This window comes from Corapipo altera, unplaced genomic scaffold (genome assembly GCF_003945725.1).
Source record: "Corapipo altera isolate COAL_440 unplaced genomic scaffold, ASM394572v1 23, whole genome shotgun sequence".
Taxonomy (NCBI): Eukaryota; Metazoa; Chordata; class Aves; order Passeriformes; family Pipridae; genus Corapipo; species Corapipo altera.
The window spans coordinates 11,927,469-11,952,350 of NW_020884878.1; the positions used below are offsets into that span (position 1 = coordinate 11,927,469).

The following is a 24,882-nucleotide window of genomic DNA, read 5'->3' on the forward strand; positions in this document are numbered from 1 at the left end:
CAGCTGATGTCTCAACACAATTGAACAAAAAAGTGCATGGAGAAGTAAATTTTGTTTCCAAAACTGCTTTCTATGCACCAGTATACATCCTATTGCAGTCTTGCCACATAAATTGTCTTTGTGCAGTTTGCACAGGCAGTTGTTGGGTCAGGTTCTGATACCACTTCTAGCATGGTGATGATGTCTGTGAGGGGTGAGAAGCCTTTCACTGTTCTGGCTGTTTCTAATGTGCTGGTGGTCTTGGTGCAATCCTTTAAAGACTCTCAGACTTGCAACAGTGTTGTAATTCCAGAAAGCATTTGTGGTGAAAGGTCCTCCAACCGCGGTCATGTTCCGCTTGTGACTGGGGAATAGAATAATTAGTCTTGAGATTTGTGCTTCTGAAAGCAAGTTGAAAGAAAAGTCAGTATGACGACTTTTGTCCTGTAGAAACTGCACTTCATCTCCGCTAGAATGTCAAAGTGCTGCAGCTGGTTTCAGCAGATGAAGACAAAGGAGTGTTCTGGTGATGTCATGAGAAAGTGGCACAGACAAACTCTTCAGCTTGCGTTACTTGGAGTATTACTTGAGAGATGGACAGAGAACTGCAGCTGAGGCTGTGAGGGAAAGCCATTGCCATGTGGCAACATCGAGAGAAGCACTTTGTGGAAATTGTTGTTAACCTTTTCTTATAGCTTTGAAGATTTGTTATTTTTATTTTTTAATTAAGGATAATTTTATGTCTTGCTTTATAAGGAATAATTGTGAGACAGTTTGTCTCAAGTGTCCTATCTTGCTTCTGTGTGGGGTGCCTTTTTTTTCCCAGTATAGTGCAAAAAGAATGAGGTGGGACTTAATTTTCTCCTTTTACTAGGAAAATAATGTTACAATAACCTTCAAGACACTTAATTTTATTTTTTTTTTTTTAGAATAAGGCTATTAAGCATCTTAAATGGATGTAAAAATGGGATTAAGTGGATAGTGCAAAATTACGATTCATGCTGAAACAAGTACATAGTAATTCCAACTAGATATCACTCAGCTTTTTATTGTGTAACCTCATGAAAGTGGTAAAGGTTTTACTGATGTTATTGAATGTGAGTTGATGGTACGGTTTAGATTAATGGATTGAGTTTAGGACTTGATCTCTTTTTACGACTGTAACCAGCATTACAAATCTTCAGCATGTTACTGGAGATGCAGCATTTCTCTGGGTTCCACTCTCTGTCTTCCTATTTAGTTCCAAGAGCATGGCATGATTAAATGACTGTTTTGCTTTCTAGAAGGGTGTTTTATTGAAGAGCCTTCTGCTGACACTGTTAAAGGATGTGAGGTGGTAAAACCTTTCTGGAGTAGTCCATCATGGAAGATCCAAATCAGTGGATTTCTAAGTGAAAAATGTCTTCTCATTCTGAGTTCAGCACCTACTTAGCTAGTATCCAGAGAAGTTTTGTGTCCTGAATCTCTTTAGCGATTCATTAAATGAAGCCACTGCTTCATTAAAACTGTGACCACTCTAGCCCATGTCTCTTTGGAATAGTTCCTGACTCCTGATGTCCCTGGCAGGAAGGACAATGTTTTGGAACTGTGTATGTTGAGTATCATTCTCAGTACCTGTTAAGAAAAGTAATATGTAATATTAACTTGCTTGAAGACAGTTTGCTTCCTGTGACATGACATACTCTAATTGAATAGACATTAACTCAAGTCTAGGTTTGCCTTACCTTACTCCTTTCTTGGCACATGAATGCAGCTTCCTTACTGCTGTCTTAAGCTGTGACTGTGATGTAACATTAGCATGACTATTTGTTCTGTTTGCAGTGAAAAATAGCACAGCAAGCTTCAGTTCAACTCCTGTGGTGCATATTGACTCATTGATTTGTTAGGGATTCTGGTACTGTCTTGCCTAGTACACATTATTAAAATGGAACTGATCACAAAAGTAAGGTTTCTTTGATAATAATTTGACTATTTTGTGTGTGTTTCTTTTATTTTATTTTTAAAATGTATTAGGATAGCTTGTAGATTCCCTCAGATTTGCAAAAATTGTCATGTGTACTGTTCACACAAGAAAAAAATCCTGTAAGCTCTTTTAGACTTTATGATCTCCCAGTCATTTCAAGTGGTCTCTCCACACTTATTCCAACTTTGATTAATCCCTCAGAAAGATGAATGATAAGAGTTGAAAATAATCTCATTTTAGATGAGATTTCATCAGTGTCTTGCATTGAGAGCACAAATGTTGCCCTGACCCAACTAGGTGAATTTTATTTGTGTGTTCAGACTTGTAGGATTGTTGGAATAAGTCACAAATTCGCCTTGTAATTTATTTAGTGTTTGGGTCTTTTATACTTGTTCATCCTTTGCAGAGGGATGTCTTTCAAAAGCTTTGTGTTTTTGGTTTGTTTTGAGTTGTTGAGTTACTGCAGTTCTGTGAATGGACATTAACTACACATTTTGGTACTAGTTTAGGGAGCATGTGTCTTGATAAAGTTTCTTAGAAGTGTCAAACCAAATGAGAATTTCTGCGAAATGAGTAAGTTAATATCAGCATCTCCTATCCAAACTGAGTTTTTCTCTTTACTACCCTTTAAACATACAGTTTGTCTTGAAGTTTCTGAGGCATTCTTGTGTACCATGCCAGCTTCTGCAGCTTCTGCTGCTTGATGCTGCACCCTTAATTGTGCAAGTTAAACTGCTTATGTAGCTGCTCATTAAACTGGATCAGGGAACTAACTTGGTTAGAAATAATAAAACTTAATTGGTTTTTTTCTTACTGCTTTTAACCTGGATCATTTGAATGAACTGTTTTGCTGAATGGTCTGTAGTCACAAAATTGCAAATGGATGGCTAATATTATGATAGGAATGAAAGACGAAAAAAACGGCAACCGATTAAGGCTTTCTTGTAGCAGCTTAGAAAAGAAAAAAAAACAATAAACAACTACAAACCAACCCTCCATAACTCCTTTATTTAAACAGAGCTCTTCACCTCCCTGCTTAGAAAAGTGTAGGTTAGAAAAAAAAGTACTCAAAGTGGTATAGACTTGTATAAACAGAACGTTTCCAAACTGTGCAACAAATGAAACAACTTTGTAGCAGCTTAGATTTTTTCCATACTCGTGAGTTATGCAGATTCAAGGTCGTTTCTGCTTGATAGTAGTGGAGAGTCTTTAGTAATCCTGTGTTAACATCACAAGCAACTGTTGGAGCTCTGTTTGTGTCATCCCAAGCACCATGTAATCCAAGAAAATGAGAGTATTCAGGGTGCTAGGGCTAAGGGATGACCTGATTGCTGTATATAACTGTGTGACTGGAGATTACAGACAAGGTGGAACTAGACTCTTTTCAGAGGTGCCCAGTGATACGATGGAAAATGGTGTATACAAACTAGATGGGCTTCACTTGTTATTCTGTGGTTTTGTACCTTCAGGTACACCAATGGCAGCAAGAAAACTACTTTCCTTTGCTTTTCAAGTCGAATATAATGTGCAACTGGAATGTCCTCTTCATGCTGCTTATTTAATTCATCTGCTAACTTGGTTTTACTGAACATGCAGTAAGATGACAGAATGATGTTTCAATGTACTACATATCTGAAATGATTTTATTTTTTTTTCCTCAGCAAATTTGACAGGCCATGCAGAGAAAGTTGGCATTGAAAACTTTGAGCTCCTGAAAGTTCTTGGAACAGGGGGTAAGATGCACTATTTTTAAGTTAAATGTTGGAAGCATTACTCTTAAGTATGATTTTGTTTTCTAGTTGAGGTTTTGGTAATTGGAACATTCCTTAGGAAGATACCAGTTTTGTATTTTTTTTTCTCACAAATATTGCACAAAGTTGGAGATCACATGTTGCAGCACTTACAGCACTTTTAAAAATGCGCTGTTTTAAAAAAACGGAAGAATATTTGTGAGAATTTAATATAGTTTGTGAAAAACCTGATCTAAGTTAGGGCATGATCTTGATAATTTTAATAAGTTTTCAAACAATGTTTGGGAAAAAACAGTAATGTTAGCAAACTGTTGAATCGGATGCTCCACTCTTTAACTAATCTGTTTGAGAGTTGATGTTGGCTCCACAAGGCTCTCTGCCCTAGTCAAATCCCAGTATTTTTTAAGATAAAAATGTTCATTGGTGTATTGTAGGTTTCAGCACATTGTAGGATGTTGTAGGATTACTGACTGTAACCAGGAAAAAACCCTCTCTCCTTTGCTAAAGGGACACACACAAAGGCCTGTGCACAGATCAGAAGTAATGGCTTTTATTCTTTTTAGGTTGTTTACGGGTTTTTTTCTTTAGTCAGTATTTACATCAGAGGCATTGTTGAGCAGATTGGGATGATCATGTAGGTGGACTATCATCAAGGTCTGTAAAAGTTTTATGTTAGTTATATTAAATTTTTGGGTGTTATCAGCCATTAATGAGTAGCAGTGAGGCTATAATTGCACAAATTGCTACATCACTGAAAAGAGGGGTTTGATTTTCGGTTTTAGCTGTCATATAGATTCTGTCATAAATTTATTAAGTTGTTAAATCACCCAAGAGTATGTTTTTCTGTTTCTAAAGTAAGGTTTTTTTTAAATTTAGATTTAATATGCTTAAAAATGCAACTCTTGCTGTTAAGTTTCAGTAGTTAGGGGTAGAGGCAAGAAGCTTTAATATTTGTAGATAAATGTTGAACATTCATAGGTAGAAGCAACTATGTTTTTCTGAGTGGAGTTGACAAAAATGAAGTTATAAATCATTATCCATTTATGTGAAGATGTCTTTCTCTCCTGCTGATGGAAACATTGGCTGAATTTGTATTTATACGTGTGTGTGTACATGAAAATTGTCCCATACCACAATATTGTCCTTTTTTTTACCTCTACCATTGGTCTGAGATCACCCTAATAATACAACTATTGCATTTGGGATACAAAGTAAGTTTTGGCGGTTTCTAAGTGTCAGTCTTCAACGTCAGACTAGTAGCCTGACCTACTGTCTTTAGGCAAAACCTCTGAAATACCCTTTTGCTGCTGTTGAACTGTTGTCTGTCGTTCACTGCTACTTTCCACACCCTCTCTTCATGAACAGATTGGTCAAATTTCTCTTAGCCTCAGATGCTCTTAACCATAGCAGGTAATCCATAGGCTCACAGTGCAAAGCTATCCTATTCTCTCAGGTTAACAGTATAATTTTTGGGTGATCCATTTCAGAAAAGTCTACTTCAATGGCTACATAATGGAATTGACAGTGTGTGTATGTGTGAAGTAAAAATAGAAAAAGCCGACAAAGCATGCCTGTCTGACTTCATCCTACTCTAGTTGTCTTGTTGCTCCAGAAACATCTTCTGTCTTAGTTCTTGAAATAGTTTAAAGTCTACTAAAAGACTCCTGCAAACTTTAGGACTCCTTGGGTATTCTGGAATGGCATTTGTAGGAAGAGTAGTTTTTATGGTATTTGATGGTTTTTTGGTTGTTTTGTTTTTTGATTGGTTTTTTTCCCCCCACTTTTTTACGATGCAAGTCAAGAAGCTTTGTTCAGTCTCAAGCCTATCACAACTGAGACTTGTGCGCTATGTGTGTCAGAGGTTGCTGCATGCTAATTACTGGACAGCATTAAATGCAGTGACCTGATCAGAATGGACCTAGTTCTTTTTGCTTTTGGGAGAGTGACCATCTACCAGTCGTCAGTGTTTGCAGGAACATGGCATAGCTGAAAGCAGGACTAGAATGGACTCTAAGAGGTCCCTTAATTGGTTGGCCCAAGTCACAACCACTTACACCTGCCTCATCCCTGATAGGGATTCATTCTTGAAAACCTCCAGTAGCAGAGATTCTGCAGCCTTCCTACGATGTTCTTGCTGAGGATGTTCAATTTTCTAACTTGAGAAACATTCTGGGGATTGCTATAAGCAAAGAGACGAGAGTTATCTTTACTGTGGCAGTGAAAACTTTATCCTGGTCTGAGGTTTTGGGTGTTACTGATAGTACTGTACTATAGCTAATACTAAATAAAACTGTCATGATGTTTTAAAATGCTTCACTGTGGAGTTTTGCAGCATACAGTGTTTTCAAACTGATAATCAACCTACAGTAACGCAAGGCAGAACATATTGAAACCTCACAGTTACGTTAAGTGATGACTGTACATGCTACTGAAACTAATTGCAATGTTTTTAAGTATAGTCTGCTATGAAGCAACTGGAATAACCAAAGAAGATATGCAAATCATGTTAAATTCAGTGATACTTTGTTTAAGTATATGTAATTGTGGTAGTTTCTTATAGACTTGGTTGTGGTTCTCTTCAGGTAACAGCAGTGAAAGTTTATTTAAAAACTTCATTTTTGAGCTTTATGTTTTTAAAATAAAACTATTTAAGATTATTAGAAATAGTTTCCATGTGTGCTGATGTTTCTCCTGTGGAAGCAATTTTTTGTTATAACATTTTTTTCATACCATGTCTTAGCATAATTTCGTACTTACTTTTTCTTTAATTTGAATTGATTTCTTACATTTCTTTTTGTCTGATTTCTTCTTATACACTCTCTCAATTGGAGGCATGTTGTTATATTTTGATTTTTGGTATTAAAATAGTATCACAGTATACACTTCTGTCTTTTGACCCAAGTCTTGCAGAAAAGACAAGAAAGCAAAAGTCTGAGTTATATCCTTTTAATTGCATTAAAGGGATATTAATAAATAAACTTGAAGAAATAAGTAACACTTTACATCAGTAAAATAAAATACATGACAGTATGCCACTCTTAATAAAGCTGTTAATAATGTACTTGTTGCTCTGGGAGCTCGTTATTACTTGCTTGACTTCTCTGACTTGCCTGTGTTCTACTCAGTATATACTTTTTGCAGTTGCAGTCTGTTTTTGTTTTCATTTAAGTCCTCTTCTCCTTCTGTTACTGTATAGCTTTGCAAATATGGAATTTTCAGATTTCCTGTCCACTGAATTCATGTTTCCATCTTGTCCCTCGATCTAGTTAAAGCTTGTCTCCGTGGGATGTAGAAAACCAGTGTCTATTCTCTAGAAGAAGGTTGCTTTTCATCAATTTAATTGCTTCCCAAAGCAGGAAGGGAACAACAGGAGAAGGTGGCTGTGTTGATTTATGCACACCCACTTGGCATATTTGCTTCATTCTTTGTAAATATGTTTTTAAAATAACAAAACACTGTCAGAGTACATTCTGGGCCACGTATTTTTCTGTGGATAGATTATTCCTTTTTTTCTACTCAACTTTAATAAATGGCACTTTCATTCACTCTTTCAGCTGTGCTTAAGAGACAATACAAGTGATTCCATGAGCATGTTCACTAATAATCCGGTCTACCTCTTGAACTACAGTCCACTCATGGAGACAAAAAATAATGAGAAACAAGAATCTAACTACCACATATAAAAGAGAATGTTTTATTCATGATTTTTTTGATTTAAGTGCTTACATGGGAAGAATATTATCCTTACATGTGGAAGTTGCTTAGAATCTGAAGGATTTATTGCTATGAAGGGAACAAAATTAGTAGGATGAATGTCAGATTTAAATAGCCATCTCAAAAATCTTGTTATACAAGAACACAGAATGAAGTTTCGTCTAAGAGGTCAGAAAGTATTCTGATAAAGTTAAGACTGTGAAATGAAAGTTAGTTCTTTCAAATCATGTTGAAGAAAATATATTCTCTCATAAAAGGAGGAGAAATAAAGAAGTGTGGATACTGTGCTTAGGAGTGTAAGCCAAAATTAGTGAGTGTTTAAAAATAATTCCAAACTCCAATTAAATATTTTACTTCAGATGTTTCTGAGGACAGCTAGAATGTATCCTGAACGGTAGGTGGGATGGCTAATTGGAGACAGGCCTTGGAAATAGGAAATTATTTTTCTGTATGAAGAACAGACTGAAAAGAGGAAACTGTGTTCAATCAAAGGACCTGGACAAATTTGTCTTATTCACCCATCACAGAGCTCTGAAAGAATCTGGACATTAAATTGGAGATAGTAGCAAAGATTCCTCTGGAAATAATGGAGAGAATAGCAATCACAATCCTACATTTAAGAAGGGAAGAAGAAAGTAAAAATATGATCCAGGCAGCTCTTGGTTAATTGTTCTGGCTTCATCAAACTTCAGCAGTATGCAGTACCTTTAAAACAATTTTTGAAGAAAATTACTTACCTTAATTTTTGTAATACTTAAAAATTAATGTCATGCTTATCCAGTGGTAGATTGTCTTGCATATGTGAACTGCTTTCTAAAAACTTACTTACTTTAAAAAAGAAAAAAAAGTTAGGCATGTATTGCCTGCTAGACCTATTTACTGTAATAACACTTTTTAAAAAAGGCAAAAAAGCAAAACAGGAACAAAAGCAAAATGCTGATATAAAGTATATTTTAAGATGCAACTTACACTCTCCTGTCACTTTTTGCCTTTCTTATTAATCATCACTGGCTTCATTTTTGACAGTTTGGTCATAGACAGTAAAATTTGGAAATACTTGTTCAGAATGCCATTATTTGATAATGGTTTTTGCTTGGCTTTTTCCCCCATTTTTACAAGCTAGAGCTATATGCCTTTCTAACTTTGCCACCTCCCAAATTTTAATTCATATAGACAGATACCTGCACAGTGAGAGTTCTTCCTCCAAATTCCTTAGCAAGATGAGTAGAGAGAAAAGAGGTCATTAGGTATATATCATGCAGGAATACAATGAAATCTATTTTGTACCTCTGAGCCTTTTCCTTTATTGTCTCATGGTTACTTTTACACTGACAGTAAAAAAGTAATTTAAGAATGAGGTGTAGTGTATGCTAACACTTGAAAAGATTGATTTAAAAAACTATCCATATACAAATGTAAGTTTTGATGGATTTAGAAGTCCACAGAAACCATCCTATGTGCTATAAACAATAAGAATTGCATGCCTTTTTCTCTGCAAGAATTAGCTGGCGTGCTGCAGTGGCTTAATGTGCTTTCATTTATAAAGAAGGAACAAAGAGCCAGAGAATATTTTATATTTTTAATTCATTGTCCTTCAGCAAGTGTGTATTTTAGAATATTCTAATGACTTGCTGAATTGTTACTTAGGATGGTGATATGCTTATAATGATGATATGATATATTACTATGTATATGTACACTTATATAAATACTTATATCTAAGTAAACTTTTATCTATACTTATGAATATATATATTTATGATATATTACTATGAATTTGTATTCATTAAAAAGGCAGTAATGAAAAGAAAGTTTTAGCACCCAACTATATTTTTCTGTCTCACAAATTGAGTGGAAATTTGGTATAAATTGCTGTTATGAAATCTCTTAATCATCTTAAAGGCTGATATCCATATAAATCTGCAACTAATAATTACTCTTTTCTTTAAATTTTGATTTTATTTCTCTAAATAAACTGCAAGGTCAGTGTAACATAGTTTGTGTTTGTCTATGTATTATATAGTCTTTTCTACCATTTAATATATTTTTAATGAATTTGGGGCATGAATATTTGGTGACCGTGCAATTCATTATGGGAGATATATTGCTGGCTCAATATTTCTGCCTTGGCAGTAGATGAGATGTGCATGAGATTTTATGAGAATGAACATCAAAATGTCGCTCTTTGAGAAATTAAAAAAGCTTTTCAGAAATACAATTACCAGGTAAGGGTATTGCAATTAGCTTATGTGCTCTCTCCTTGCTGTCACTCAAATGAATTGCTTTTGCAGTGTTGTCTTTTAAGTAGATTTCTTGTGGTGATATCAGAGATTCTGGTGTTGAATATATCATGAGTCATTTGATTAAAATAGTGCTACTTAAGATTTATTGTCATCAAAAATGCTGAGAATCCTCATCACTCTGTCAGTTCTTTTCAGATTTCTGAAGAAACAATTTGTACCATGGTAAAGCTCTATGTTGCAAATTCTTTTATGATAACAATAGTATTGTTTCTAGAGATTTCCTTTCAGCTATTACACTAACGAGGTAATTTTCTCCTATGCTGTGTGTAAAACTGTAGTACATGCTGCATTCTGTCTCTTAAGATGTGATTTTGCATGGCTTTATAAAGTGTGATTAAAGATACTGGTAGCCAAGTGTTAAAATCATGAGGCTTTTTAAAAATTTTAGTTTAACTTAATGTAATGTTCTCCAACATTTCTGATAAAACTGCTGTTTCCTAGGAATCTAAGAAAACTTGTGTTTAATGCTCTAGATTGGGCTTTTCAGAGAGGCAACAAGGAAGTTCAGTTTCAAGCTTTAGCTGAAAACTGGTGAAAACTAGGGCTGCTTCTTAAGCAGTTGGGAAATGCAAGATAAGGCCATTGTCTGCACTATTTTTGTTGCATTAGCAAATGCAGAAGAGTTATCTACATTTTTTGAGAAGTAACTCCTTATAAAGATGTCAATATTACTTTTGGAAGCAGTTTGTTTAAAGCAGTCATCTCTGTGGTAGGGATCTGTTTTTCAGGTGCTAAAAATAAGTTAATATCCAATATTGGAAAATAACATTGTGCATATGCATAACAGTATTACTATGGTTACAATATTATGGTCTGTGTAACCTTGATTCAGATCACCTGTGCCTGTACGTCATGACAGGATATGTGGCCCGTGCCTATTTTACTAAAGCAATCTTTTTACATCTGTTTATCCATTTCTTGATGACTAGTTGGTGACCATTGAATCCAGCTTAGAGATCTCATGCCTACAAAGTTGGAGAATGCAATACAATACTGAGAATCTTGAAATTGTCCTGTGTATCTCCCCTTTGTCTCCCAAAATAGAAAGATGTTTACACTCACCTATTCTGAGTCTGTTTGCCATTCTTGAGAGATATGTTGTGAAAACTTATTTTATGAAAGCTCTTATTGCAGATAATGAGTTCTGTAAAGAAGCCAAGCATGATTCCTTAGGGCGTGATGAGTCAGGTAAAGAACTTCTTAAAAAGAATTGTTCAGTATATGAGCAGTATCACTTCTGTATGCTGAATGAAGTAGAATTTGGTTGTAGAAAAAGCCCACATGTCATTGGATAGTTTAAAAGACACTACTTGTCTGGAAAAAAATCCAGAAAATAATCCAGACTTATATGCATTTGCTTACTGGAAGTGTAGTATATGCTATAGCATTTTTAAAGACCAACTAAATTTAAGTGTCTCACATCAGGACAGTATACTCTGGTCTAGTGTATTTTCAGGTTAGAGATACTTAAGCATTCCTTTTGAGAAAGTAATGTGAAGGTAATTATAAGGGTTGGACAAAGCTACCAGCTGGTTCAGTTTTTCCGTCTCATAGTGGCTTAAGAGAGGCTTGCAATGATGATTTCCTTAGTGAACTTGTAGCAGCCTGCAGTTTGGGGTCTGCCTGAGCCAGAGATTCTCTTCAGTGTGTAGCAACACTTGCCATGCTTTCCTTTCCCTCAGGGATTTATATAGTCTTTTTGAATTCATCTACATTTTTGACATTCCTGGTATTATGTAGCAGTAGTTTGACAGCTTAACTACATATTTATTTTATGTACTTAATGTTGATACCTAATGATTTAATTTGTTGCCTTAATTATTTTATTCCTAGAGATAATGAAAATTTGGTCTTTACTTACCTTCATATAATTTTATTTTTCTCTAAACTCTCTATAATCTTCTTAAGTGCTCTACTTTTTTAGGCTAAATAAAGAGTGGAAATATGTTTACTTCTGTTTATAATTAGAGGAATTCTCTTACCCTTTATTTTTCTAAGTTTTATACTTATTTTTTTCTAATGGGAGGAGGGGAACGGGGGACAGAAGAGACGGAAATAGTGTGCATCATTCAAGATATAAGCACACAAAGATTTTGTACCACAGCATAAGGGATTTCTGGGTTTGTGTTGAAGGTTTGGGGGATGGTACACTTTTGTCATTTCTTCAGTACTTTCCTTGAAGTTCTAACATTCTGTTTGTTTTTTTTGATTACTACTGGTGTTTTCTCATAGGGTTGTCTGTGGTAACTCCAATCAACACTGTATGTTATTATGATATGTGAATTCACATCTACCTGTTTGAAATTTTATCTACCATTTTATTTTTTCAGCTACTATTTTGATACTGTGGTAGAGTTTTCAGCAGTAAGCTTCAATTTCTGTTGCAGTGGATAATTTACTAAACCAAGAAAATCATCTTCATCGCTGTTCATCTATGACTGAATCAGGCAGGATGAATTCTTGTGGTGACCTGCTTTCTCTGAAAAAGCTGAATATTTATTTTTAATCTTTCAGCTTTTTGTCTTCTAACATAGCTGTTAATTTATAAGAGGACCCCCCCTTTGCACCCATGACCATTTAGTGTTTTTAAGACCTTTTTGCAAGAGAACTTAAGTACCTTGATCTAAATAGGTCAACCACATCATTGTTCCTTCCTCCTGATCCCTTTGAGCAATTATAATTATTTACATCTACAAAAGTAACACTCATTCTTTCACATAGTGAAGGATACAAACATCCTGTTTGTGTATCTACTACAGAAACACAGAATGGTTGGGATTGGAAGGAGGCACTGGAGGCCACCTAGTCCAATCCCTGCTAAAGCAGATTAACCTAGGACATGTTGCACAGGATTGTATGCAAGTGGGTTTTGAATATCTCCAGAGATAGAGGCTCCACAGCCTCTCTGGGCAGCCTCTTCCAGTGTGTTGTCACCCTCAAAGTAAAGAAGATTTGCGTCATATTCATGTGGAATTTCATATTTTTCAGTTTGTGCATGTTGCTCTTATCCTGTTCCTTCATTCAGCAGTGGGCCCACATTTTCCCAAGTCTTCCTTTTGCTACTGATGTCCTTGAAGAAACCCTTCTGGTTGTCCTTGATATCCCTTGACAGATTTAATTCCAAGTGGACCTTAGCTTCCCTTGACACATCTCTACCATACTCTGACAATAGTCCTATATTCCTCCTAAGTGTCCTTTCCCTTTTTCCTTATGCTGTAAACTTCCTTCTTCTGTTCAGGTTTTGCCAGAAGTGCCTTGCCCATCCATGCAGATCTTCAGCCCCTATTGCTTCATTTCTTAGTCATAGGGATGCCCTGATCATAAGCTTGGAGGAAGTAATACTCGAATATTAACCAGCTCTCTTGGACCTGCCCTACGGCCTAGAGACCTAACCTATGAGAGTACTCTAAGGAGACCCTTGAAGTGGCCAGAGTTAATTTTCCTGAAGTCCAGGGCTGTAATCCTACTTATTGCTCTACTTCCTTCATGCAGGATTCTGAACTCCACCATCTCATCTTGGTCACTGCAGCCAAGGCTGCCCCCAGTCTTCACATCCCCATCCTGTCCTTCTGTGTTTGTTAGTACAAGGTTCAGCAGCACATCTCTCCTTGTGGGCTTCCCCACCCCATGTGAAAGTTATCATGAGTGCTCTGCAAGAACTTTCTGGGCTCCTGTGTTCCAAGCTGTGCTTTCTTTCCAGCAGCTGCCAGGGTGGTTCTGAGAACCATGGGTCTGTGATCATGTCATCTACTTCCAGCTGTCTGTAGAAGGCCTCATCTACTTCCTCTTCCTGATCAGGTAGCCTGCAGTAGACACCCATAAGAGTGTCACCCATGTTAGCTTATCCCTTAATTCTTACCCATAAGCTCTTGGCTCCTCCTTCATCCACCCCTAGACAGAGCTTGATACGTTCCAGTTACTGTCTCATGTAAAGAGCAACTCCACCACCTTGCCTTGCTGGCCTCTTTCCTAAAAAGTGTATAACCATCTGTGACAGTATTCCAGTCGTGCAAGCTGTCACACCATATCTTTGTAATTGCAGTGAGATCATGGTTCTGTGACTGCACACTAATTCTAACCTATTTCTACAGGTTTTTCCAGTAGAGGTATTGTATTGACTCATATGGAGTTCCCGGGAGTCCTTTTTAATTAAAAAAAAGAAAAAAGTAAAGGATGTCCGTGTTTGCCACTTATTATTTCAGTCTGGACCGTATTTAAAACTCTGGAAAGACTACCTTTACTATGTGTATTCAGAAAACTTTGTTTTTGAGAAATTCCTCTAGCTTATTCTCATTTAAGTCCAGTATGGGAACCTCAGAAAGTTCCTATGTACTAAATACTGATGGGAAGAATTAATAAGTTTTTCTATGGATTTTTGGAACTTCAGTGCTATAAAACCAATAATGAAAGTATGTAAGTTGTGCAGATATGGGCAGGCTATTTTGAGGACAAAAAAATAGCATCTCTTTTACTCCACACTCTTGCTTAAATGTAGATATAGGAATTTTAGGTTATTGCAAAGGAAGAAATCATCAACTCTTAAAATTGTTTCTAAATACTGAAACTGATTGTTTTCCTAGTCTTGCAGTGTTCAGTTGCAAAGCTCATTTGCTCAGAAAAGTTCAATCTGAAACAGAAAAAGTGTTTTAGAAGATTTTATCCTGAATGATTACTGCTTGCCATAACAATGAGTAATTGAAAATAATAATACTATCAGCCAGATCTGTAGTACAATAGGTAACTTGTGTTTTTTGTGTCTTTGGTTTGTTTTTTGTTTTTCTCCCCACTTTTTAAGCCTATGGAAAAGTGTTCCTAGTGAGGAAAGTAAGCGGCCATGATGCTGGAAAACTGTATGCCATGAAAGTACTGAAGAAAGCAACAATAGTTCAAAAAGCCAAAACAACTGAGCACACAAGGACAGAACGACAAGTCTTGGAGCACATTAGGCAATCACCATTTTTAGTCACGTTACATTATGCCTTCCAGACAGATACAAAACTTCATCTCATTTTAGGTGAGTAGTCTTATGGATTTAAGTCTTATGTTAATGAAAAAAAAAAAAAAGCCCTTTTATCTCAATGTTTTGTAGTCTTTTTTCATGTGGCCTTAAGTACAGTGTGTTTGGAGGTCGCATGAGAGAGCATAGGAAGGAAAATACTGTTCATTTTCAAGAGTGTCTGTATTTGTGGTTTTCCTGTTTGAACTTCAGTGTGCTACTCTTACTGGCAGGGTTAGTGGTATCTGTGACTAATATGCAGCAAAAAATGTGTATGTATATTCATCAGTGACCTGGAAGCATTTGATACCAAAACTTTTTTTATGAAATAATTTGATCTTTTGAGTATTGAGCTACCTTGCATGTGTCAATCTTTGGGTATTAAGAGATAATCTAAAATCACACGTTTCTGTGCTGCAAATAGAGCTTGTTCATAAGGTTTGGTACCACTCCAAAATTAAAAATATTTCTACCTTTCAAATCAGCAGCAAATTTAGTATTTATAATTTAATGTTAATAACTTAGGAAAATTTGAGAGATTAAATGACACAGAATGTGAATATTTATTATAAATATTTTAGTACCATTCTTTAAGTCAAGATACTTTTGTATAGAATACAGATCCTATTTGAAATATTAAAAAAAGGAGGAAACAAAAAAACCAAAAACCACCCCAACCTCAAACCTGAGATGGATGTATTTACCTAAAAATAAATACATAGTAATGGAGAAATTTAGGTGACAAGGATAATTAGAAGGCCATAAAAGGCTCTTATATGAGGGAAAATTAAAAGCTTGATATTATATTCTTGTAAGAGTCAGAGAGGAGCAAACCCAGTAGTTCTGAAGAACATTACATAGCAGATAGTGCAAACTGGGCAGGTGTCCACCGTAATACAATGTTAAGATGATGTTTGAAGCAAGAAATTTATAGCTAATGTTTAATTACAGCCTTCTGTTTTGTTTTTTCCCTAAGTTCTATATGCATTTTCAGAATATCCATTGGGGCCAGAAAGGCCCTTTATTCCTTCTTTTTTAGGAGAAAATGGGAATAATTAGACTTTAAAACTTTCTTTTAATCACTTTTTCTAACAGTGTAAATTTTTTCTACCTAACATGACGTAAAGCTACTTTGTAATTCAACTGGGCTTCGTACCCTCCTGAGGGAAATAAATTTTGTTACATTGTTTCATGTCTCATTATGTAAGTCTTTGTAAATCACTTCAGTTTAGTTTTGAAATGTATGTGTTTCAGAGGCTTCTGAATTTTGGGGGAAACCAGTGTCTGTCTTTTTTTTGTACCTGGCTGAACTTGGTGTGTGAGAACATGCCATTTTAGCTTCAAGAGTTTTTAGAATTGGAACCTCAGTGCAGTATTTAGTACAGTTCTTCTGCTGTCAGATTACATAGCTGTATGAATAGACTGAATCAAGTACAGACGTGCAGCTGCACTTCTGCCAAATTTCCAGAATGCAGGGTTTGGAGTTGATTCCAGTTTTTACATTGGCTTTAAGCTATATTGAAAGAACTGAGTGTTGTGTCCATGTGAATGCCGCCAATCCCATACAAAGCTTGTCATGCAAGGTTAACCTACTAATACTTAAAAAAAAGCTAAATAATCTGAATTGTCAAATGGCGTTTATATTGAACTAACTGGTAAGTTTTTTTCCACTATGTCAGCCATGCATTTGATCTAGCATCAAGAACATGAAGGCTGATTGTTTCATTGGGCTGTGGTTAATGTTACAACCTGCATAGAATTAAGCTTGTTGTGCCATTCCTGTGGCAGCGTTGGTTTGGATCTGTCACAGTCCTTAGGACAGTGCCGGGGAATTCAGTGCTTGCCTTCTACTGAGTTAGTGGTTCCAGCTAGAAATATTTAAAGAATTTGTTTCTGTTATCTTTTTCTATGAGCTGAAGTTTTTTAGAAGAAGGAAGCAATTGTAAAATGTAGGTTATTTGTATTTCATTAAATCTTTTTCATATGCTTACTGATATAAATAAATACTTTTCCTTACATTGTTTGATTCAACTAATATTCCTTCTCAAACAGACAACTGGAGAACTAAAAAGTGGAGAGAGATCAGAATGTTTGTGATTTATGTATACATGCTTTCTCCTTCAAACTATTAACTTGCAATAGGATTGGATCCTTTTAGGGTCCAAAGGATTTAGGTCTTATAAGATGGATAAGATAAATCCCAATGCATGTAGGTCTTATACCAATAAATCTAGAGAAAGAATTTTGAAGAAAATATTGTGTAAGATGATGTGGAGTGTGTTCCCTGCTCTGTACATGTAGACCTCAAATACAATAATGGAGGCTGTGAGGTTGCAAATTAATGGCTGTAATGTACACTGCTAGCATAAACAGCTCTTCATCTAAAATATGTTTGTGTTGCAGTGGAGCTCTGTTGTAATAGTTACTTTTTTCCCCCTTTCCCTTACTGTGGGAAAACCTTGTGTCATAGCTTGCAAAGAATGAAAGTGTAGTTTCCGTGAGGGAGTGTATGTGGAAATAATCTCCTCCAGTAATTTTTGCCATCTTAATTTCTCTTGTGAAGGGAAAATTTTGTAACTGTCCATAGTTGATTATTTCACCTAATACCTGTTTTCTGAATTGCCTTTATGTCAGTCTGCCTTGTTGCTCACAAGAGTATTTCATAAGTCTACTAATACTGTGTAGATATCATTTGTACTCCTTTCTTTTCATATTCCTAAATAACTGAAAGACTGATTTTGCAAAAAATGCCATCTTTATAATTTATGAATACTTGAGGCTTATTTTGTTTTGCTGCTTATTTAAAAGTGGGTCTTGTTCTTCCCTGAGTCCTCTAAGAAGGAAATTGAGTACTGTACAACATGATGAAATATTAATGAATTACAATAAAGTAAAAGCATCTGATAGCAGAACGTGTTACTAAATAGCTTACAAAGTACCTCAGACTATTCCAATAAGAAAATTAAATTGTCAGAAAGTGAAATTCTAAGGTTGTTTTTTCTACTTTTTAGACTATATAAATGGAGGAGAATTGTTTACTCATCTTTCACACAGAGAGAGATTCTCAGAAAGTGAGGTGCAAATTTACATTGGGGAAATCGTTTTGGCACTTGAACATCTCCACAAGGTAAAGTAACTTTGTCCTAGTGCTGCTTTTGAGGACCTACAGCTCTGTATTCTTTTTGCATCATATAAAGTTAGTAAGGACAACTATTGTTTTTGATTGTTTTAAGTTCAGAGCAACTTTGCTATTGGGACATTAGTTGTATAACTAGAAATAATTCCCCGTGAAGTATCTCTTCTTGTGCACCAGATTAAGGCTACAAATTTTTGTCTGCATTGTGAAGAGTAGTCTTATTGACAAATGATTGTTAATTTTTAGTAATCCTGTGAAATGATATGTGTCAGTAAAACTAATTTGTAGTGAACATGAACAAGTTCTGGGTTGTAGTGTTGTTCAGTTGTCCTTGTTGCAACACAATTGAGTGGTGGAGTTCTAGCACAATTGTAGACATGAAAATTATTACAATTTTCAGAGGTAGTAGGTAGATTTGTAGACTATTACAAAGCATGTATGTATGGTCTATGTCTAAAACATAGCATCCATTTTCATTTTTAGTGTATGCTGAACAGAGTTGTGCTCTCAACAGCAAGTATTCGGTCACTTTTAGTTTCAAGGGAGATGTAGTATGCCCCTTAAAATTTAAAACATTAACGCAAGTGTGATTTCTGATAATTTTTAAGTAATTTTAAAGTTACTTCTTCAAAGGCATTTAAAAATTGTCCTTTTTGAAGTGCAACTTTCAAGTATCAGAAATTATCTTAATAATGGAAATTTTGGTCACTTCATATTTAAATGCATTCAGTGATGTCTCCTTGATGTGGTTACACTATTTGGAAATACTTCTTCTTATATTCTGTTTGCAGTTGGGGATTATATATCGGGATATAAAACTTGAGAATATTCTCCTCGATTCTGATGGCCATGTGGTGCTGACAGACTTCGGTCTGAGTAAGGAGTTTCTTACTGATGAGGTGAGTATATGACTCTCCAGTAAGTGTGGACAGAATTGAGCAAGATCACAAAGTCAGATTTTTATCTTGTTGAAATCATAAACACATTTGAGAAGGGTGGAAAACCTCCATTCTAGGCACATCATAGAACAAGATCTAGTAGTCTGTTCTACTAGGTTTTGAGCTTTCAGTTCATTGGTCTTAGGCCTGTCAGACTTCTTTGTTCTAATTTTCCCTGAAAAGTCTTCATACTTTCTTCAACTGGTCTTGACATGTAAAAGGAAAGATCCACATAAGTCTGAAAAGCCACTTACATTTTCATTTTCAGATGCTTTCTAAAAAATTGCTTGGCTCTGCTAATACTTTGCAATGACTAGGCAAATGGTATGCTATGACTCTTCTTTATGCTAATAATAATTAATGTATTATTATCTTGTCTCTTTCTCATGTCTTTGTGTCACTTCTAATAAGCTTAATTGCAAGCTTTTAGGATAAAAGCTTATCTCTTATTAAATACGTACATAGTACCTAACGTAGTGATCTCTGACTATTGACGTTCGTTAATTATTTGTAAGGTACAGTTTCATCTGCAAATATGCTTTTTAGATTTCAGAGAGTCAAAATTGTGCAGGATTTTTCTTCTGAGAGAATTTTAAAATGGGTGTTTTTTGGTTTTTGCGTTAGCTACCAGTGATATTGAAATCTGGAACTGCAGATCTAAAAGTCTTTGTTAGAAGCAGCAGAAGGGTTTTCTAAAAATAGATAGCTGGTAGTTCCCTCTAGGATATTTGCATTTCAAATAGAGTCTGGTAGGATTTGGGAGGGACCATTTTAAAGAGATACAAAATCTTATTTTCTGAAGCAGGGAAATAGTACAGATAATGTCAGTATATTCCTTTTAAATTATAGCCTGAAACCAAGAGGAAGTTCAACTGGTATGAGAAGGGATTAGCAACAGATTGCCACACCAGTGCAAGAGAGTAAGTACAGAGAGATGCAGTTTTTGTCAGGAAAGAATGATAGTAAAAGGTGTGGCTAGGGACAGTGGGACCTGCTTAGAGTTGTGAGAGAAACTGTGGGACACAAGGGGCAAAGTAAAGGACACAGAATGGTGTTACTGCACTGATGGGAGAGAAAAGGAGCAGTTCCCTAGCCTTGGGACCAGAGTTGAATGAAGCTGAAATCTTCACTATGTTAAGAATGTCATAATGAATCAGAACCTTTAAGTCTCAAAAGAGTTGATTTTAAGAAATACATCTCATCTGAGTTCACCTTTGGCACATCATTTACAAGCAGTGTGAGGAAGGGGGAGGACTTGGATAAGCATCAGAGATGCCTGTCTGCTTTTTCCACACTCTGAATTGGATTCCTCTTTCTCCAGTCATTAAATGAAGAAATCTTGCTTGGTCATTTAATGTTGGTTCCTCTGACTCTAATCCATTCTGTTTTCAATATATACCTCTGAAATCTCTTCATTTAATTATATTTTTTCTCTTATTCTCCGTCACATTTTATATTTGTCTTCCCTGTCAAAAAAAAGCTCAACATTTCTAGTGTTTCTTTTAAGGAAAAAAAGTAACTGCAATTGTGTTGTTTGCTTTCAAAACCTAAGAAATTGTCTTCACTTGACTGAAGTTTTCATGTGTGCTATTGTAATTTAGCTATTGAACCTAAACATGATTAAAATGACCCATTTTCACACAGAAATTGACATTTCATGTGTTCTCTGTAGATAATTCAGCTACTGCTAGAACACTTACAATTCATTGACACTTTTGAACCAATGTATTTACAGCAGGTAGAATTTGGCTGTATAACTGCATAGCTTTCTGTTTTCATGCTTATTGGGTAGCACTTTGAAATAACATTACACAACTGTGTAAGTCAGATAAGAGTGTAGCATTTGCAATTTAATCAGAGCAGTGTACTTTCCTTTGTCTCCCCTTCTTCACATGTCTTTCCTGGTCCACCTTGCAAGAACTGTGCCGTTAAAAGTACGTGCTTAAGCAAGTGGAATTTATTCTAGTAACCCCCCTCTTTGGACTCTTGTTCTCTGAAACAAGATATATTTAGCTTATTAAAAATGTATAAAAATGATCATAGCATGTACTACATTTAAAATTCTTATTAGAGAGGAATCTTTATCATGTATTTATGAATTTTGGATGGTTTTGTAGTTAGGGGTGCTTGCTAAAAAACATTATGGTTCGATGTTTTCTTTATCTCTGCTTTAATCTGATGACTGTTTAAAATTTCCAGGTACTTGGGCAAGTACTGAATTTAACAGAAGTTGTTTTATAATAAAGAGTGCACCGTTTCTTGACTACAATAATTAGAGCAGATTGACTATTCAAAAGCAAAGAGGTGGGAAGCTGCTTTTCCTAAGCACTGTTTGAGTGAAAGGAAGCAAATGCATGTGACTTGTAGGAAAACAGAAACCTATTGATTTCTGCCATGCAGCTACTGAAACATGAGTGTGAAGAGTGCATTGTCAAGTGTCCTCTCTGTTTTGCAGTTATATGAAAGTGCTTATAATATGCAAACATTAAATATTCAAGCTGAAAGGAGTGCAGTTTTAAGAGCTTTAAAGCATTTTTTGCTACTGTTTCACTAAAAACTGAAACTTGTCTTATGGATTTTAGCTTTATTTATCTTTAAAATGAAGCTATGTGCTTTTATTTACATTCAAAAAGAAGAAATAACCTGACTAGAATAAAGTAGTTGAGTAAAAATGAATTTTCACACAGGGTAGGTCGGTATCACAAGGTATTTAACTATGAAATTACTTTTGATGTTCAAACTTTATTTACTGTCTCATGAAAACCTACAGTTTTACTAGGCTAACCATAGAATGTAATTATGTAAGGAATTGAGATTGAAAAGAATAGTATCTTTTTAGTATTACTTTTTATGGCATTTGTATTCTTAACTGTGTGATGAATTTGAAGCTAGCCTGTGATTTTTAACTCTCAACTGAATTGTAAAGAAATTCAGAGTGAAAAAGGCAATTTTATCCTTATGCTTTCATGCATCTCAGTTGAGTGCTTGTCTAACTGGGATGTAAAATACATTTTCACATGACATCAGTATAAGTTACTATTGGGGTCATGGAGAATTGGTAGGACTTGAAAATTCTACAGCACCATTGTGTTCATCGCATAAGTGAAATCACTTCAGTGTTGCTATTTTTTTCAAGGGTTTTGTAATACATTTATCTTTAAAACCCCCCCAAACTCCTAAGTTGTTAGTTTGGGGGGTTTTTCCATCTTATTTCTTGTGTGTTATCTTTACCTTCTGGATTTGTGGCTTAGGCATATTTTTATCTTTTCGTCTCACTAATAGCTCTGCTTGTATGCTGGAATTATTTTCATTTGGTCAGTGTCAGTTTAACCTAGTCATCAGGTCTTGTCTTAATTTTGATGTTTATTGCTAAAATGCTACCTCATTTTTAAAAAATATTTCTTTCCCCTCAGTTTTCTTTTAGTTCTGTAACTACACTAAAATCATACTTCAGTGCATGTGGAGATCTTTGTCTTAGAAGGAATAATATGAACACACTCATTGAATTACTGTAGAAGTAATCTATTTGACCATGCATAATAACTAACATTTTTTCTGTTAATTAAATCCAATAAAGTACACTTTTTCTTCCAGAGTATAGTGAAGTGCTCAATTCTTCTGCATTGGTACATGTCTTCTGCATTAGCTTAAGTTGGTTTTGAAGTTTTTGTGTTTGCTTAATGAAGTTTAAAAAAATTTTGTAGTAAATACTGAATGTTGTCAGTATTGCCTTGGTAATAAATTATATAAAAGTGGATATTCTGTATGAGGGATGATTGAATTGAAATCTGAATTGGTTGAATGGATATCTGTGTGCTTCTGTCTGATATGTAGAATGAATAGTTCATATGCATTATTGTTTTTTCATCTGAAAATCATCTCTTGATCAGAGTTGCAGATTTGGTTATAACACTCAGATACTTTTCACTGTTGAATTGTTGTTTGTTTTCATTTATTAGATGATGGAGTGAATATTTTGTTCTGGAAACAAAATTAGTATGTGATTTTAAAGGACATTTCATTGAAGGAAGAATGATAAAGTGGAGGTTAGTCAACTATGGGTCCTGATAGATGAAGTAGGAAGAGATTTGTACACATTCTTAATGCAGTTTAAAGGTAGTCCAGAACAGAGAGAAGTGACTACAACTTGACTCATTTAGTGCTTGAGGAACTGTCATCTCATGTAAGTGACCTGGTAGATTAGCTTTTAACTTTAAAAGCATTTAACTTTAAAAGACTCTATATAGTTGTCCAATTAAACTCATAAGGTTTAGGCAAGTAAATAGTGCATCCTCTGAACATTGAGCATTCTCTTGCAAAGATGAGTAAAATAAACCGTACTTCTTGTGTTTTGAAGAATTGTTCAGTGATGTAGACATAATAAACACAGTTATAAGGAGTAGATTTACATTTCTGCAAAGAGGAAAAAGTAAGAAAGAGTGAACTGAATAATGAAGTTAGTCCACAGAAGTTAACAAGGGTTGTAGATCTGTCTGGATAATTAGTAATTTTTTTCCCTGATTTTCAAAAAGGAAATGAAACAATGGCAAAAACTTCTTGCTTTATTTGGTGTACTCCTGTCAGTGTTTTAACTGCCCTGAAATTGAATATTAAGAACATACCGAACACTCTAAAGGCACGTCACTGAGCTGGACTAATTTAATTGCAAAACCAGGTCATCAATGGTCAGATGACTGTTTGAGCCTTTGCCCAGGAGGTTTCCCTTTTCAGTGCTTATCACAAAGAAGATTGTGCTTTCCCAGCATGGAGCAATACTGGAGAAGACCAGAGCATAAAATATATTCTGTCCATATTTTGATGCCAAAATCTTAAAGTACCATTAAAGATTTTTGCAAGACAGAACAACCCCCTGCAGCGCTACAGGCTGGGGGCAGAGTGGCTGGAGAGCAGACAGATAGAGAGGGACCTGGGAGTTTGGATTGACAAGAAGCTGAACATGAGCCAGCAGTGTGCCCAGGTAGCCAAGAAGGCCAGTGGCATCCTGGCCTGTACCAGGAACAGTGTGGCCAACAGGTCCAGGGAAATGATTCTTCCCCTGGACTCAGTGCTGGTGAGGCCTCACCTGGAGTACTGTGTCCAGTTCTGGGCCCCTCAGTTCAGGAAGGATATTGAGGGGCTGGAGCAGGTCCAGAGAAGGGCAACGAGGCTGGTGAAGGGACTCAAGCACAAGTCCTGTGAGGAGAGGCTGAGGGAGCTGGAGCTGTTCAGCCTGGAGAAGAGGAGGCTCAGGGGAGACCTCATCACTCTCTACAACTCCCTGAAAGGAGGTTGTAGCCAGGTGGGGGTTGGTCTCTTCTCCCAGGCAGCTATCAGCAAGACAAGAGGACATGGTCTTAAGCTGTGCCAGGGGACGTTTACGTTAGATATTAGAAATAAATTCTTTACAGAGAGGATAATCAGGCATTGGAATGGGCTGCCCAGGGAAGTGGTGGGTTCTCTGTCCTTGGAGGTTTTTAAGATGAGACTGGATGTGGCACTTAGTGCCATGGTCTGGTAACCATGGCGATAGTGGATTAAGGGTTGGACTTGATGATCTTGGAGGTCCCTTCCAACCCAACTGATTCTATGATTCTATGATTTCATACACTGACTGCTTTAAGGATACTGGTTTCTTATTACATTATACCACTTAAAAAAATCCCATTTGGGAGAGAAATACCAATCTCTGTGTTAAATAGTCTGGTATCTTCTATTGGATCTTACAAGAATATGTTACTAGTCAGCTCAGAAAAATTCTTTTTCTGTTTTCCAGGGGTAAACAAGTAACTTTCTGAGGGCAAATGCTGCCATCATCATTAATCCTTTTTTTTTCATGGATATATTTTTTCTTTTGAATTACTGCAAATACCTAACTTCATTGAAACTTGGGCAACCAGATGGGAAAAACTTACATGACCAGAGATTCATGGCCAAATGTAAATTAATTTAGAACATTTGGATTGCATTTAAGCAAAATTGTCCATTCCTGCACCTCTACCTTTTACATCTGGTGCTCTCTGAAACTATAAATGTTTATTTGACATCTCCTATTTTTTTCTTTATATTCTCCTTTGAAAAAAAAAAAACTTTTGAAGGCTTGCA

The 24,882-nt window shown here is 35.7% G+C and overlaps 1 protein-coding gene across 5 annotated transcripts in view; it reads left to right on the plus strand.

Moving 5' to 3' along the window:
• Nucleotides 1–24,882, plus strand: part of RPS6KA5 (ribosomal protein S6 kinase A5) — an 85,591-nt gene that overhangs the window by 18,700 nt on the left and 42,009 nt on the right. For 2 of the 5 annotated variants that reach the window (XM_027638429.1, XM_027638428.1), the window contains 4 exons: nt 3,604–3,675; nt 14,506–14,724; nt 17,718–17,833; nt 18,634–18,741. In XM_027638429.1, coding sequence (XP_027494230.1) covers nt 3,604–3,675; nt 14,506–14,724; nt 17,718–17,833; nt 18,634–18,741 — 515 coding nt within the window. Of the gene's footprint in view, nt 1–3,603; nt 3,676–14,505; nt 14,725–17,717; nt 17,834–18,633; nt 18,742–19,629; nt 19,701–24,882 lie in introns of those variants that run through there. The other 3 variants (XM_027638433.1, XM_027638435.1, XM_027638434.1) reach the window with 2 other exon arrangements.